The sequence below is a fragment of the Henckelia pumila genome, chromosome 2, assembly GCF_033568475.1.
Source record: "Henckelia pumila isolate YLH828 chromosome 2, ASM3356847v2, whole genome shotgun sequence".
Taxonomy (NCBI): Eukaryota; Viridiplantae; Streptophyta; class Magnoliopsida; order Lamiales; family Gesneriaceae; genus Henckelia; species Henckelia pumila.
Genome location: NC_133121.1, coordinates 86,982,129 through 87,000,284, shown reverse-complemented (window position 1 = coordinate 87,000,284; position 18,156 = coordinate 86,982,129). Strand labels below are relative to the sequence as shown.

General features: G+C 35.4%; 1 protein-coding gene across 1 annotated transcript; it reads left to right on the top strand.

Annotated features, from left to right (window-relative positions):
- Positions 1-7,846: 7,846 nt before the first annotated feature.
- On the top strand, positions 7,847-10,987 carry LOC140883706 (uncharacterized). Its single transcript, XM_073290275.1, has 4 exons — positions 7,847-7,986; positions 9,930-10,054; positions 10,172-10,293; positions 10,573-10,987. The coding sequence occupies exons 2-4, from the start codon at positions 10,013-10,015 to the stop codon at positions 10,901-10,903; spliced, it is 495 nt and encodes a 164-aa protein (XP_073146376.1). The 5' UTR covers positions 7,847-7,986; positions 9,930-10,012; the 3' UTR covers positions 10,904-10,987.
- Positions 10,988-18,156: the final 7,169 nt, after the last annotated feature.

Genomic DNA, 18,156 nt, shown 5'->3' with positions numbered 1-18,156 from the left:
CGCCCGATATATTCTGGCCATACACGTGTCTAGCTTCCTGAGGACGCTTGCCAACACATCTTCGGAGCCTCCGATCCCCCTTCGGAGCGTCCGAAGTCTTCTCAGTGATGTCAGCAATGACGTAATATTTCGAACAGCTGGCCGCCAGAGTTCGGAGCCTCCGAAATCAGATCGGATTGTCCGAACTCCTTCGGAGCTTCCGATCCTCCGGTCATAGCTTCCGAACCCTCCCTAGTTCAGACCCTCCGATAACTTCCTTCGAACCGTCCGAACTTAGGAAAATCCTCGGCCATTACTCAACGTCCTGAGTTTGATTATCAATTCTCTAATCACGTTTAATTCCAACTTAAATTAATGGTGATTAATCCCTTAATCATCTTGTGTTGGATACGGGTCACTACATTCCAAGCCTGGGAGACAGAGGCCCCAACACCCTATCACAGTCTGGGAAACCAGAGGCCCCGACACCTTATCCAATACCAGGAGACATAAGGCCTCGGTACCCTTTCCAAGCTCAGGAGGCATGAGACCCCGTCAGGCCGTCACCCTATCAGAGCCCCGGGGGCATGAGGCCCCGACACCTTATCACAACCTGAGAGGCATGAGACACAGACACCCTATCACAACATGAGATGCATGAAGCCCTAGAACCCTATCAAAGCCCAATAGACATGAGGCCTCGGAACCCTATCACAGCCCAGGAGGCATGAGGCCCCGGCACCCAATTAGATCTCGGGAGGCATGAGGCCCCGACACCCTATCAGATCTCGAGAGACATAATGCCTTGGAACTCTTTCCTTGCCCGAGAGACATGATGTCCCGACACTTTATCACAGCCCGGGAGGCATGAGGCCCTATCACCCTATCACAGCTTGGAAGGCATGATGCCTTGACACCTTATCACAAACCTGACCTTGTCAGATTGGGGGAGGTCTTTCCTCTCCGCAAGGATAAGGTCATATTTATTTGTAGGTTCCCAACTCCTAATTAAGTTAATCAATCATCTAAACATAATTAAAGGTTCCTAGGTGTTATTAAGGAGTTGAAATACGGATTCAAAATAATCGGAAATGGTTCCAAGGACTTCAAGTTATTGGACAGTTCGGAAGCACCGAACCAGTCAGGAAGCAGTGTTGTACTTCGGAGACAGAGGGTGAGTTCGAAAGCTCCGAACTCAAGATCGGAAGGTTAGATCGCATTTGGATAAGAAAGTATGGGTTTTCTGATTGGTGACTTGACGAGACATAGATCGAAGCTCCGAATCCCATTTCGGAAGATCCGAACTCCGTAGACAGTAGTGTGTTGTCCAATCATGACACACGTTTGATGGATAGATATCGGAAGATCCGATAGGGAGATCGGAGGCTCCGAAGTTTGATCGGAAGGTCCGATCGAGGGATCGAAAGGTTCGATCGTTGCCTAAAAATAGGGGATCAAACCTTCCTCACACCTTCCTCACTTTTCTCTCATGATAGCTTGGTTCTAGCGATTTTAGTCGTTGATTTGAAGGCCGAACGATAGAAAAGTGCTACCAGGATCGTAGAGAAGTTGTGCCTAGGTTTTGAGGCCATTGCATCAAAGGACTAACGACGGACGCAAATATAATTTTGGACTCTGATTAGCTTTTGTGAGTATCTATTAGTCTAGTTAAGACTTTTAGTAGACAATAAGTTATATGATTATTATATGCTTATAGGCTTAGAATAGAGAGCCAGTGTTGCTAGGTTTCTTTTGTTTCTTAATAGAGTTACAGACGTACTATCTGAGATATCTTGGTTTAGTATGCATATTCTATGTTTGTATGGTTTATATGACATGGCTTATAGTAACACGTACCTCATTTTACGAGCTTAACAGCTAAACATGATTAAGGGATACTAATCTAAATTAGCCAAGAGATTAATCAGATAAAAAATGTGGAATCAGGACTTCAGAAACACCGAAGAGATCGGACCTTTTGAAGTGGGTTCGGAAGCACTGAACCATAACAGCTGAGATCAGAATCAAAGGGTGAGTTTGGACATTCCGAACATGAGATAGAACTTCCGAAGGTTAGGCCATGCGCACTACTAATGTGTCGCCAGCTTTTGGACATGTGGACACATGCATGTGATCAAAACTTTCGAATTAGAGATTGGAGCTTCCGATCAAGGGACCGGAGCTTCCGACCGTTGCCTAAAAATAGGGCATGCGAGTCTCACATTTGACTTTCCAATTCACTTGTTTTCCCTCTTCTTCATGGTGGTTTGTGAAGGTTTCCAACCATCTAGTCGAGGCTCAGGTGATAGTAAGGTGTTTCCATAGTCGCAATGAAGTTGTACCCAGGATTTAGGGCTTTTGAAAACAAAGGGCTGAATACGGACGGAGGTATAACCCTAGATCCCTAATAGTATTAAGGGGTATATATTAGCTTAGTAAAGACTTTTAGATCAGTATTATTAATATGATAAATATCTTCTTGTAGACTTGGACAGTAGACTTGTGCTACTAGGACTGCCTTAGTGAGGTACGTAAGTATTGACTGAGATAACCATCGAGTATGCATGCTTATATGTTATATTTTATGTGTCATGATACATGTTTTACTACTTTGATATGTTATGCTGCACGTGCATATTCATGTTGATCCGAGTCTCCTTCGAGATATCCTTTGTAGTAGGGTCGCTCAGCCTTATGTATCTTGTTCATATTTTCTAACACCGGGAGACGCCGTGATGACAGGTATTGACGCTACGGTGATCTAGACGAGTGTGTGGATGTACCCAGCGGAGTTGACCCCAAATGGTACTACATACTCATTGGCACCTAGACTGAGCAGGACTTGTGATAATAGTACCTAGTCATTTGCATGAATCATACTTGTTTTTATTCTCGTGCTTATCGTATTTAGCGTAGTCGCTCATGTCCAGTGTTTTGTTTTTCGACACCCTATTCAACAGGGCATGTCTCATGTTGGAAGACGCCGGTTGGTCGAGGCAGGGTTGAGAGATGGAGAAGTGGTTTTCGTGAGTTTTCATTAGTTCGGGGGATTTGATTCAGTACCTTCGATTTGGTTCTATAACAGTTTTATTACCTTAGGTTTTTAGTCACAGGTTGCATTCCACCGGTTTGGTTTGTAAACTTTATTTTTATTTCCGTTGTTAATCGCTATATTTTCATTGATTAAGTTATCTTGTTTGCATGCTTAAGTACTAAGTGATCCGAGTAGGGTCACTACATGGTTTATGTTCATTTATTATGCCATGGTTATTACTGCTACATGCATTATCATGTTGAGCCTATACTTTGATACTACCAATAGAGGGGTTGCTGAGGCCCGAGTTATTTATGGATGGATTTCGTGGATTCGGGTCCGATTACTTTTGTCCACTTATTCTTATGGTATGGGAGTACCTCCGTCCTCCTGATGCGATGACTCAATGTGCTACATATCATGACGCCTATTTTTTAGCGAGATTTTTTTATCGTGATAGGTTTTCGGTACCCTTTCATTTGCATTCATGGCATGTGTATACTCATACTTTTGTACTGAGCATTGTTAGCTCACGTCCTCAGTTTGACACCTCATTCTACAAGGAAGGGCTTAGGTTTGACGGACCGAGAGGTAGCGGTCATTGAGCTGCAACAGATTTGGATTTGTACCGTACCAGGTTTCTATTAGTGGATTTTTAGTACTGCTATTTGATGGGGTTGTATAACATTTGGCTACACTAAATTTCAGTACCGATTGTATTCCACCGAGGTTTTTAGTTGTATCATTTTTAGTTTCCGCTTGTTTTGACTGATTATTGCTTTAAGATATTTATTACATGCTTAAGCTTTGATTAGTTAGTGATTAAGAAACGGGTCACTATATTTATGGTATCAGAGCCAGGTTTTGATATTTTGGATCTAGGAAAACAATTTTGAGGTTAATTTATGTTCCCTTAATCATGTTTAACCACTAAACTCGTAAAATGGGGTACGGGTTACTACAAGTTAAGATTTTTAGTAGACAATAAGGTTGCTCTTAGATTGAAGTATTTCAAATCTATGGATTTCGATTACAATTTTAGTGTTAACAATGAAACATAGAGAAATCTTAAATTCATAACTTTATTATTTACATATTAGTTAGATGGATTAAAATAAATTTCAAATGAACACTTTATTGGATTAACTTAAAATCCATCATAATTTTCATGAGATACTATATAAACATAAAAGAAGTGGATTTGATGTTTATGGTGGTACTTTTCTAAACAACAAAAGTATATTTGAAATCCATGGATTTGAAATACTCTCATTCAAGCGCAACCTAAGTGATTTGATGATTATCTACTTATATTCTTGGACTAGAGAGCCAGTGTTGCTAGGTTTCTTAATATAGGTACGAATGTACTATTCGAGATATCCTGGTTGAGTGTGCATGTTCTATGTTTGCATGATTTATATGACATGGCTTATGTGCATTTATAATGCCGCGGTTATTACTGATACACACATTAGCATGTTGAGCCTATAGCTTGATACTACCATTAGAGGGGTTGCTCAACCCTGAGTTATTTGTGGACGGATTCTGTGGATTTGGGTCTGGTTAATTTTGTCCACTTATTCTTATGGTATGAGAGTACCTCCTGATGCGATGACCTAGTGTGCTACATATCATGACGCCTATTGTTTGAGCAAGATTTTTTACCGTGATAGGGCTTTGGTACCCTTTTATTTGCATTAGCATTCATGACATGTGTATACTCATACTTTCATACTGAGATTTTTAGCTCACGTCCTCGATTTTTTGTTCTGGAAACCCCATTCTATGTAGTAGGGCTTAGTTTGAATAGACCGAGAGGTAGCAATCATTGAGCTGCAACATGGTTGGATTTGTATCGTACCAGGTTTCTATTAGTTGATTTTTAGTACTGTTATTCGATGGGGTTGTATAACATTTGGCTACACTAAATTTTAGTTCCAGTTGTATTCCACCGGTGTTTTTAGTTGTATCATTTTTAGTTTTTGCTAGCTTTTACTGATTATTGCTTTAAGATATTTATTGCATACTTAAACTTTGATTAGTTAGTGATTTCGGAACGGGTAACTACATTCTTGATCCATGCATTTTTATGAGCCGGTCTAAAAGAAAGAAATAACTATATTTTCAGCGGAGTCCAAACATGACAAATCGGGACAATGAGCTGGCTCTAGCCCGACTATTTAAGCAAGGAGTGGTGATACACCAAGAAGTTCTCAGGTCATCCTCGGACTCTAGCTAGGAAAGAAGAGCTCAGGAGGGACCGGGTGGAAGATGGAACTGGGTAAGAAGAGTGTTGGCCGGGTCAAGAGTACCCGGAAGGACATGGTAGAATGATACTGACCGAGTGGAAAGGGTGTTTGGCCAGGAAGGAAAGCCATGCCATCCCAGACACTTTCAACACATTGAAGTCATCCCTTGCCAGACAAGACAGATAGACTAAGTCAATCTATCATGGTTCACGTCCAACGATAATCAAAGTACACATTCTCTCCCATGTTTTCAAGTTGTGGCCAGACCAGAACGTGGCCCACATCCCTACATCATGGCCACTATCCGAGAATCCTAGGATGGTCACCAACCTTGGTGCCCTATAAATACCCTCAGCAGACATAAAATCAAGGAGGTCAATTCATTCTTTCTAATACTTTCTATACTTATTTTCTTATGTATTTTCCTTTCCTTTGCGTGAATAATTCACTGAGTTGAGCGTTAGAGTGACCACGTCGAAAATATTTCCGACGTCCCACTAACCTTTCTTATTTGGGTGTGTGTAGATTATCCAACCCGGGCTCATCCTTCAAGGGTACCCGAGCTCATCCTACCTTGTCAAGAGGACCCATGCACACACTACCCTATCAAGAGTACTCATGCTCACCCTACCTAGGATCTCTATACAAACTACAAAGTCAAGAGTGAGTACATGGAAAGACATATTTTACATGGGATGGTTCCCTCTCTAGCTTACCCAATTTTCCCGGGTGATATCATCTAGTTTTCTTATTTATTATTTTCTGTGTATCTTTGATGTACGTTTCACTTTCTTACTGTTTTGATTCTACAGTTTTCCATTCGTTATGTTCAGTTGCTAGAATAGGTTTCAAGGTTTCTTCTGTTAGTGCTTTTGTTTGCCGCTTTATGACCCCGAAAATTGAACAAGCCTCACTTTTTTTTTTTTTTACCATAATCTTTTCCCATACCCTCATGGTTTTGATTTTGGACTTCACACATACATTAACTCATGATCTTTCTCTTGATCTTCAAATGTGGGACTTTGGTTGAAAATTAGTGAGAGCAATACCCTTCGATGGGGTATCATGGATTTTTCCCGGGAGACCTCACCTCCTTCGTTGATATTTTCCATTTTTTTTGGGTATAAATCCTCTTGATTTTGCTTTTGAACTTTACCCAAAAAGTCTCCTACTAATGGAGATATCATTCCATATATTAACTCATGATCTTTTCTTTGGTCTTCTAATTTTGGACTTTGGTTGAATATACCCAACAAATACCATTTGCGAACTAAAGAAAAAAAAGATCTTTGGTCTTCTAATTTTTGACTTTGGTTGAATATACCCAACAAATACCATTTGCGAACTAGAGAAAAAAGAACGACCAAAAAGAAAACATTATGGAATTCGATGTTCATTTCAAACTAGGGATGACAATGGGTCGGGATCGGGTAGGATATCATACCTCCATCCCCATCCCTATTTATTATATCCACCCCCATACCCATACCCATCCCCATTTCCGTCGGGTATTCAACTTTCATACCCATCGGAGGATGGATACTATGCCCTACCCAAATATTTTATTACCACATACAATTGTATTTTTTCAAATTTGATTATTTTGATAAAACTATTCTTATTCACCAAATTTTTATAAGAACAATAAGAAAAATATGAAAGATAAAAAAAATAACAAACTAAACATAATACAAGAAATAAATAAATATATATAATTTATCTCAGCATCATTATTCTACAAAATACCGATAGCTTTATACTAACTAGTGAAAAATGCACATGCTTTGCATGTGTAAAATAGAGATTTTTTATATGTAAATTGTTTTTTGAAAGCAAAAAATGAAGTGAGTGAGATGTTTAGTTGGATAGTGGATTAGAAAGGGTAATTACGAAATAAGTAATTTTGGTGTCATTAAAGTTAGTTAGTATAGTAGGCTCATCTTTTATATAATAATAATAATAATAATAATAATAATAATAATAATAATGATAATTTTTTATGTTCCATCCAACTAGCATCATTAAAAAATAGAATTAATATTTATTTAATTTAATATAGTAAATACATGAATAAATATATACACATATATTTATATATGTATATATTTCTTTAACATTTTTTAATATAATAAATATTAAAGAAATTTCTTTAATATAATAAATAATGAATAAATATATACATATAAATTTAAATATAATATATATATATTAGTAGGATATTAGTATATTCTCTTTCATCTCCATCTCCAAATCCGAAATCCCTATACCCTTTTATCCATTTATTTAATCGGGTCCAAAAAATGTCTTCATACCCTCTTTCATTCGGGTCGGGTATCAGATTTCAATCGAATTCGGAGGAAATTGTCATCCTTATTTTAAAACATTTATATATATGTTACACACGCAACGCCTGTGCGCGGTCGCGGGTAAATATAAATTGAGAAACCTGCTTTAGAATGATATATCCGACTGATGAGATTTTCATCCTGATGCGGAATAATATTACTATATTTTATTAATGATATAATATTATTAACACATTGGACTAATTTTAAATAGAATATTACTGGGCCAAAGGCGAAGCTGATACACAAATTAGCTAACGCATTTATAAAAGGGCAAAATCATCCTTTATCTCCTTCAGAGAATCAGAGTTTAGCCTAAACTTAGGGAACGCATTGCTGTGGCCGAGAAGGACCTGTCATCGGGAGGAAATCACGCCTGGTGAGTACATTTTTTCATTTTTTGAATTTTTTGCTGGGCCAAATCTCCCGTCTTGCCCATTTGGAATCTTTTCTTGCGATGTGCATTGCTTTTAATTCTTGTTGATGAGTTCTCTTTCTCAAATATGTGCATAAATTTGATTGGATTTACGGTTATGTGTTGTTAGTCGGAATCCTTCTTTGTTTTCAGAATCTGACTTAACTATGCTCATATCTAAGCAGCAAACATGGAGTGATGCTAAGTGGGATACTTCTTTTTTCCCTTGATCGTTATGAATTCTTTTCATCCGTCTCTTATTTAGCTTTTACAAGTTCAAAAAGGGATATAGAATTTGATTTTGTGGAAATTTTGTGTGATTACTGGAGTATATGGTCACCATGTGACTGCTGAGATAATACCTGCAAAAAAGGGGAAATCTCCTGGATTCTTGTACTCCCTGTCATCTGCAGCTTGTGAATGGTTCTTAATGAATGCATATTTGGGTGAACATTTTGCTAAATATTGTGAGCTGAATTCACCTTGTATGCTGCTCCAGGCTCTGTACTCTGCATCCAAGCGTTATATATGTCACAAAATGTTAGATTCAATGATGTGCAGTTCTCCTTCGTCCAGGCCGGACATATACTTTATCTTAAATAAGCTACAAATATAGAATACATATTTTATAAAATGTTTAAATAACTTGTAAACTATTAATTATAAAAATAAACTTTTAGATTATTCTATTAACATTGGTAAAACACAAGTGAGCTGGAAATTGGAATAATTGTTGATGTTATTTTGTTTAAATATAAAAAAATATCGGGGCATCCTCTCCCTAACGGACTGGATCCCGAACATTCGGTTCCAACATTTCTCGGATACGGGATTGGGAGACAAAAAAACTCTAAATTCTTATCAGGATGGGGATGTGGTAAGAGTATTATGAGAAAGTTTCCCACCCCTTCTCAAGTTTTATAGCTTTTCAATGACATACATGTTTAATAAGTGACTAGTGCTTAGATATTAATGGTTTGTGATAATACATTCTTAATACGTTACTAAAGGTTGAATTTGCTCGATATTTATGAATTAATCAAATATAAAACTAATTATTTTCTGAATTACTTACCATATTTTCTGAATTACTTACCATATTTCCAATTAGGTGCTAACCGAAAAAAAAGTTATTGGTATTCACCAGCATTCTTACCATCCACCATTTATCTTACAGAAGCTTCTCTCACACATGAATTGGTTCGCACATTGGTATGACCCTTGATTCGTGTTGGGTGGACAAGGATTTTAGAACCTTCTTTCCTTCCTCCATACAATGGATTCTATTTTCATTCAGGGATACCAAATGAAACAGATGAATTCCTGATATTCCATCTGACTACTCATCTCCCTCTTGTTTATTTTTTTTCTTGTGCATTCTATTTTCATTCAGGGATATCAAATGAATCAGAAAAGTTCCAGATATTCCCTCTGAATTCTCATCTCCATCTTGTTTATTATTTTTTTGGTTCCAACCCAATCTCAAATTGAGAAAATATTATTGATACGGATTTAGGTCGTATCACACATTGTGCTCTTTGTCATTCTCAACAGTTTCTAGTTTTATGTTAAGAAAAAAGTAGGGGGAAAACAAAAGGCTAATAATTTTGCATATTTAGAAAACAATATTGCAAAAATCTGGCCAAATTGGAACTAAAAGTTAAATTATAGATGCTCATGTGCATTGAACTTCAAACTTTATTGTTGGGGTTACAAGTTTTTTGTCTGCGCATTGGAAATATTTCCACTCATTCCTCAGATTTTTTGGAACTGTTTCTGAACTTTGTATCATTATGCCTTCTCCAATGATTTTCCTTCTATCACCACATCTCAAAGTAGAATTCTCACATAAATGGTTCAGAATTATCGTGAAAGAATAATGAAAACTTTGCTGTATATATCCTCAGAAAGTGAACCAGGTGATTTGTGGTATGATGATGATGCTTCTTCTCATGAAAGCTCTATTGAGAAGTTAAAGACACCATATTATATGGATAGGGAGTGGCAAAGGAGGCATGATCAATTCCATACGGTATACCACAATTATTGTTAAACCATTTGTTTAATGTGCAGTAGAGGACATTATTTATGTTTTTCTTTAATCCTTTGGTTCTTGGTATGCTACATCTTTGGTTTTTTGGTAACTTAGATTGGCTATCGAGATGGTCTGATAGCTGGAAAGGAAGCTTCTGCACAAGAAGGATTCAATATTGGCTTTAAGGATTCAGTATCCATCGGCTACAATTGGGGTTTTGCCAGAGGGATTACTATGTGTGGAATTACAAAAACTTTTAACAACGTATTTTGCTACTTAAGGTGTATTGTTCTATTGGGGTCAAGGGGGCAACAGTTATCCTCATTGTACTATGTGATTTTCTTAACGGCACGACATTTAAAACATAGGATATTGCATAGTTTCAAAATTTTGAGTTCTGCCCTTTCTGTCGCTTGTTGATTCTATACCTTCTATTTGATTTGATTGACTTCTTCTTCTTGGTCAGTTACTTTGTTCGTTGAATTTCATGTCCAGTTTACCACTTTGTGTTATAGTGCTATGACTTTTCTTCCCCATGGATTAAAGGAAAAGATGGTTGAAACCGAGGAAACGAGAAACAAGTTCCAATGCTTGCCGGAATCCATTCATTCTCTCTCGACAACAGATGCTCTAAAACTTTTTCATGAATACCAGAAAAGGAAGGCGGGAAACCAGGACGAGGATGCTACTCGCAGAGCCACCGATGCAAATTTGAATAACCAAATTCCAGACATCGACGTTTTACATAATTACTATAGAGAGCTACGGTCACTTGTGGATGAATCTCCTCTTGTGGATGTGAGGATTCAAAACGAATCAATTGAAACATCTTTGTTTACTCCTTAGATATCCTTCGTATTGCCCCTTTGATTTGTTTCTATTAGTTAAATCTCATTAGCTCTGAAAGTTTGTTTCCTCTAGTCAATGATATTGCACATTAATTTTAACGTTTAAAATTAATAGAATCATTTATTTTTAATGTGGAACGTACATAGGTTTTCACTGAATATTAATAATCATAGTTCTTTTAAAATTATTCTAATTTTCATTGTAATTGTGGTTATTTTAAACTATTATTAATTATCTTATTTAAGTTTGTGTGAACAATTATATTATAACAGTCTTTTATAACACACACACATCATACATATATATATATATATACACACAAATAAATATAAGTTCTTATATATATATATATATATATATATATTATTTAGATAGATAAATTATTTTACTGATATAATAAAAAGATATTTGACAAGATAAATAATTCTTATAAAAAATAATTTGCCAATAGAATAGAATTTTGAGTCGGATTCATTTTGTTGGCCTGTTATACAACGCACAAATGGGAGTTTTTTTTCTATTAAATTGATTGGATAAAGTAAAAAAAAAGAGTTATTTTTCACATGATTATTTAGAGAAATTAAATTTATATAATAAAATCGTCAAAAATTGAGAAAAATTTCTGAAATTAAACCTTAGAATTATTATTGATTTTTTTCATCCCACCACTCGTTCCATTCATAAAGTACTAGCAACCTGGCACACGCGTTGCGTGTGTAACGAAAAAAGAAGCATTTATTATGTTTGCATATTTTTGTAAATTTAAGATTAATTCAATACTTTTATTTTTGAAGTTAATTTCAATATTTTGTTGATTGCATAAAAAAATATCTGAAATTGAAAAGCATAATAATTGAATCTACAAAGGACTACAACAAAAAAAAACTTTAAATATTTGTAATTATCAAAAAGGAAATTAGATATATGAGACATAAACTCCAATAAAAAAAATTGAAGACTCGATATTTAACCCAAATTGTAATGAAATTTTAGAAATTCAGTACATGGATTCCCATGACTTTTGGATGGAAAAATGAGTTTTTCTCTTGAATTTAATAGCACTATGTCACTAAACGTTGCAACCAATCATGAAGGGTTAGCGCTTGCATATCCTCATCCTATTGAATGTGCTTGAGATTAGAACAATGCAATCTCAATATTTTGGTACAAATTTGTTGCAGTCATTCATCCTTCAGAAGTTTAATAAGAAATCTCGTCATTAAAATATCCAAAAAAAAAAAATAGTATTTTGGTAACTTAGTCCTAGCAACAGTACACTACAAATGAAGCTAGCCATCTGGAAGAAAGTGGAAGGACAATGAAACAGTGGTTTGAAATTATTTCAATGTTGGGGGTACTTTAGATGATTTATTTGTAGTCGCATTGATCGTTCTTCACAACATTATGCATATTATAATACAATAGACTTAATGATTAGGCTAAACACAACTCCTAGACTCATGCAATTACAACCGAACTTCTCATCTGACCCATAAAATTCAAATTTATTCATCTTGTCACATCTATTGGGTCAGCCATTTGTACTCCAAATATTCAAATAAACATAATCAAACCAGTCTGTAATTAATGGTTTTTATGAGATGGGAACACAAATTTCAGTTTTGACTTAAATAATATAATGTAAATTAAAATACAAAACATAGTTGAATTACTTAATTACGTGAGTCTATTTTTGTTTTGTTTATGTTTTTCCAACTCGTGGCTCAATGAACATCGTGAAAGTCATGAGTTTTATGACATGTAAACATAAACTACAGTTTGTGCTTAGATTTGAAATGATAAATTAATGGATGAAACGAATGAATAGAAAAATATATATAAAAAAAAAACCAGATGAAACAATTAATGGAAAAATATTAAAAACCGACGCAAATTAAATAAGAGAACATGGGGTTTAAAGAGTTTCTTACATGATTTGGGCATGTTTTTCAGCGAATGAAAGTGAAAATTTTTTTCTAAGAAAAAATGGAGGTGATCGTTTGTAGAAGACAAAATGCATGATTCGTGGAGTAGTTGGGTTCTTCTTCAAAGCTCGTGTTTGAGTTTTCTAATGTGGAGTTGTTCATAGATACTTTTCTTCAATGTATAGATGGATGGAAAAATAGCTAAAGAGCTCTACCCCGGTGTCGTGCAGTTGACTTGTATTGAAGACGTAGGATCAACTTCAACCCAAGCTTATGAAAATCTGCATGGTAAGACAAATGCAATTTGCTATTACAATATTCAGCTTCTTGCACCAGTTATGATTAGTTTGGGTGTGTGTTTAGATGCAACTCTAAAGATTTCTAGTTTAAGTGAAGCTCAGATTTCAATTTCCTTGAAGAAATGTTACCATGAAATTGATTCTACCTACCAATCATGGCACCATATGTTTGTGCTTATATTAAGGATGCGAATAAATTTTTTTCTTCCAATAAGATGCTAACTGGAAAAAGTTATTGGCATTCACCAGCATGCTTATCATCCACCATTTAGCTTACAGAAGTTTCTATCACATATGAATTGGTTGGCACACTGGTATGACCCTAGATTCGTGTTGTGTAGACATAGATTTTAGAACCTTCTTTCCTCCCCCAAAACAATGGTTTCTATTTTCATTCAGTGATATCAAATGAATAAGAAAAGTTCCAGATATTCCCTCTGAATACTCAATTCCCTCTTGTTCATTCTTTTTCTGGTTCCAACCTAAGCTCAAATTGAAAAAATATTATTGGTACGGATTTTGGTCGAATCACACATTGTTTTCTTTGTCATTCTCAACAGCTTTTAGTTTATGTTAACAATAAAAGAGGAGGCTAAAAAACAATAAGCTAATAATTTTTGCATATTTAGAAAACAATATTGCAAAAATCTAGCCAAATGGTAGCTAAAAGTTAAATTATACTCGCTCATGTGCATTGAACTTCGAACTTCGTTGCTGGGGATACAAGTGTTTTGTATGTGCAGTGGAAATATTTCTATGCATTCCTCATATTTTTGGAACTGTTTCTGAACTTTGTCTCATTATGCCTTCTCCATTGATTTTCCTTCTATCACCACATCTCAAAGTAGAATTCTCACATAAATGGTTCAGCATTATCATGAAAGAACAATGAAAACTTTGCTGTATATATCCTCAGAAAGTAAACCAGTTGATTTGTGGTATGATGATGATGATGATTCTTCTCATGAAAGCTATGTTGAGAAGTTAAAGACACCATCTGATATGGATAGGGAGTGGCGAAGAAGGCATGATCAATTCCATATGATATCCCACAGTTATTATTAAACCGTTAGTTTAATGTGTAGTAGAGGACATTATTTATGTCTTTCTTTAAGCCTTTGGTTCTTGGTATGCTACATCTTTGGTTTTCTGGCAACTTAGATTGGCTATCAAGATGGTCTGATCGCTGAAAAGGAAGCTTCTGAACAAGAAGGATTCAATATTGGTTTCAAGGATTCAGTATCTATTGGCTACAATTGGGGTCTTGCCAGAGGGATTACTAGGTGTGTAATTACAAAAACTTTTAATAACTTATTTTTCTACTTGAGGTGTTTTGTTCTGTTGGGGTCAAGTGGGCAACATTTATCCTCATTGTACTATGTGATTTTCTTAGCAGCACGACAGTTAAAATATTGGATATTGCATAGTTTCAAAATTTTGAGTTGTGCCCTTTCTGTCGCTTATTGATTCTATACCTTCCACTTGATTTGATTAACTTCTTCTTTTTTGGTCAGTTACTTTGTTCGTTGAATTTCATGTCCAGTTTACCACTTTGTGTTATAGTGTTATGGCTTTTCTTCTCCATGGATTAAAGGAAAAGCTGGTTGAAACCGAGGAAATGAGAAACAAGTTCCATCGCATACACGAATCCATTAACTCTCTCTCGACAACAGATGCTCTAAAACTTTTCCACGAATACCACAAAAGCAAGGCGGGAAATCAGGATGAGGATGCTACTCGCAGTGCCACCGATGCAGATTTGGATAACCAAATTCGAGACATCGATGTTTTACAGAATTACTATAGAGAGTTGCGGTCACTTATGGATGAATCTCCTCTTGTGGATGCGAGAATTCAAAAAGAATCAATTGAAACATCTTTGTTTACTCCTTAGATATATTGACTATTGCCCCTTTGCTTCGTTTCTATAAGAAGTTAGCTCTGAAAATTTGTTTCCTCTGGTCAATAATATCGCACATTAATTTTTAATTCTTTAATTTAATAAAATCATTTATTTCTAATGTGGATCGTACACGTGTTCACTAAATATTAATAATCATAGTACTTTTAAAATAATTCTAATTTTCATTGTAATTTTGGTTATTTTAAACTATTATTAATTATCTTATTATTTTTTTTTTGAAATTGTATTATAACATAGTCCTTTAACACACACACACACTCAGAATGTTATATAATTATAGAGCAATAATAATTTTTTTAGGAATAAATTCATAAATCAAACGACAACGTTCTTCTTTACAAACACAATTAGGAAAAGAGGACAAAAGTCATTAAAAACAAAAGAGTCCCCCTTTCACTAAACCAAAAGAATTTAGGGCATGTGCTGCTTCATTAGTTGAACGTCGACAATACTGGATTGAAATATTCCGATTCTGCTCAATGACTTGAGTTATGAAAAGCACTATAGAGGCTTCTGGAGCATGCTTACATGGATGATAGATTGAGTGAACAACATTACAAGCATCAGTCTATAAAATGACATTTGACCATTTATATTTTGATATCAAGGAAGTACCTTATCTCAATGCCAATAATTCTGCCATATGAGAATTAAGCGCCCCTTCAAAAGTGAGTGATTTCTCTATATGAACAACCCCTTTATCATCCTTAGCAATAATCCCAATTCCATAAGATCGTGAATCCTCATAAACGACTGCATCAACATTAACTGTGGGGACCTCGTGTTGTTAATCTCATTCTAGGGCAATTAATGATACATTAACAATTAATCATATACAAAAAGAATAATCAAACCAATTTTTTTTTTTGTGAATAGTGCTCCGCTAGATCGGTAAGATCTTACCGATCGATCGGGCATATTTTTAGATTCTCTATTTTGGAAAAATCAGGCCTCGCTCGATCGGTTATATTTAACCGATCGATCGGCCTCTCTGCCAGAAAACAAACATCAGAAAATTTTGCTGTCACAACGTGGAACAATCAATCCAAATCATCAATAACCAACTCAAATCATGGTTATCAATTCTAGAACTTGCATATATACACATATGAAATCTCAAGCATCAATCCATGCGATTATTACATCAAACGGATAGTTATAAAGGCATTAAACTATCAACTACACAAAGTGTACTTCAAGACATAATTCTTCTACAAGTTTGATGTATTCTACAGTCCAACTTTAGCTACAACCCAATACCTCACTTGCTAAACTCTCTCCCAAGCTGTCAATGCCGTCTTTGACCAGCTCCTGCCCCCTCTGTTGCCATGTACACATACAAAACAAAGCAACCTCCAGAGAAACTCTGGTGAGAAATCATTCCCAGTATAATCGACATATATAAAGCGTTAAATAAATCATATCGACTCTATTCATAATCGACTTAACAATAGAATAAATAACGCATATATCGATTAAGAATTGATTCATAATTCGTCGTTGCCATCAAGATTCGTAACCGATCTTGACATGAATATCCATCTATCTTAGTCATTCTGGACTATAAAATAAGATCTCCTCAGATCTTGGCATAGAATCAATTCAATATCATATCATATCATCATCGTATCGAATCAAACTCAATGATCCACTATCTGAGATGGATCGACAACACCAAAATCAAATCAAAACAATAAACAATTATGTGGTTTTGGCGGGACAACTCAAGAAACATCATTCTCGAGTTTCAAATCCCTGACTTGCGATGTCGTCATTATACCTTTGTATCTCGGTTCTGACTACTTCAATTCTGAAACACAACATCAAAACATTCATATCAAACTTTGTTCAAATCTATAATTTCATAATCGAGTCAAAATCATCAATAGATCGTCAATCAAATGACTTCAAACCTCGAGCAATCTTCTTCGGTTCAAAGTCAGACTTCTTGAGTTGATCAAGCTTGAAACTAATATGAAATGCAACGATTATGATCAAGAAACATCAGTATACAATTCACAAGATCCTCAGCTCAATCATATGCTATCACAACGACTTCAAAACCTAAACTGGTGGCGTAGCGATTGAAAATCGGTAACCGACGAAATATCGAATTCATTTCTAATCATTCAAATCATTCGTACATCATATATAAGCTTAATACATCACCCTAAGCATCATATCAACAACTATAATCATCAATATACATGCTGGAAATCATATCGAATACAAAACAATAACCGTTCATTGCACCGATGTCGATACGAGACCATAAATCATCTCAAAACATGTATACATACACGAATTATGATATGTATCATATATAAATCTTCAAACATGCTTAAAAGGTAATAAAATACCCCAATTCGAAGCTCTCGTCGCAAGGATTCCAGAACACTTTTCGGAATCAAAATCGGACGATCAGATCAAAAGTTACGAGGTTTTGAAAATCAAAATTTCAAAAGAAACAAAGGAGATCTCGACGTATGCTTCAAAGTTCTGAATTGGATATGTGTTATACACGTATACATGCTGAATCCTTAATTAAAAATCAGATAACTTCAAGCATAATTGCCGTTTAGTCCCTCAATTCTTCAATATTTGCAATTTGATCACCGGCCCTTATTTTAATTCAATTTTAATCCTAAATAATTTAAGAATATTAGAATTTAAATCAAAACTCTAAATATTCCCAAATTAAATATACTCGGATTAAAATTAAATAAATTCGGATTAAATCAAATAATCCCGGGCTTTACATTTCTCCCCGACTAAGACATGAGTTCGTCCTCGAATTCATAAGCAACATAGATATGCAGTCTGAATACTCATAAGAATAAAGAATAACAAAAAACTGAATAAGAACTCACATCATTGGAATAGGTAAGGAAATCTCTGTCTTATGTCTTCTTCAACTTCCCACGTCGCTTCTTCAACTCCGTACCGACTCCATTGAATCTGCACCAATGGAATAGTCTTCATTCGGAGTTGCTTTTCTTTTCTATCAAGTATCTGAATCGGCTGTTCAAAGTAGCTAAGAGTTTCATCCAACTCAGCTTCATCAGGTCGCAAGATATGAGATTCATCAGGTTGATACTTTCG

What these genes read in the sequence shown, in the direction of transcription:
- LOC140883706 (XM_073290275.1), top strand. Translation starts at nt 10,013, where the DNA reads ATGGATAGGGAGTGGCAAAGGAGGCATGATCAATTCCATACG. An exon ending in GGCATGATCAATTCCATACG is followed by an intron (nt 10,055 to 10,171) that starts GTATACCACAAT and finishes TTGGTAACTTAG; the next exon opens with ATTGGCTATCGAGATGGTCT. An exon ending in TTTGCCAGAGGGATTACTAT is followed by an intron (nt 10,294 to 10,572) that starts GTGTGGAATTAC and finishes TTTGTGTTATAG; the next exon opens with TGCTATGACTTTTCTTCCCC.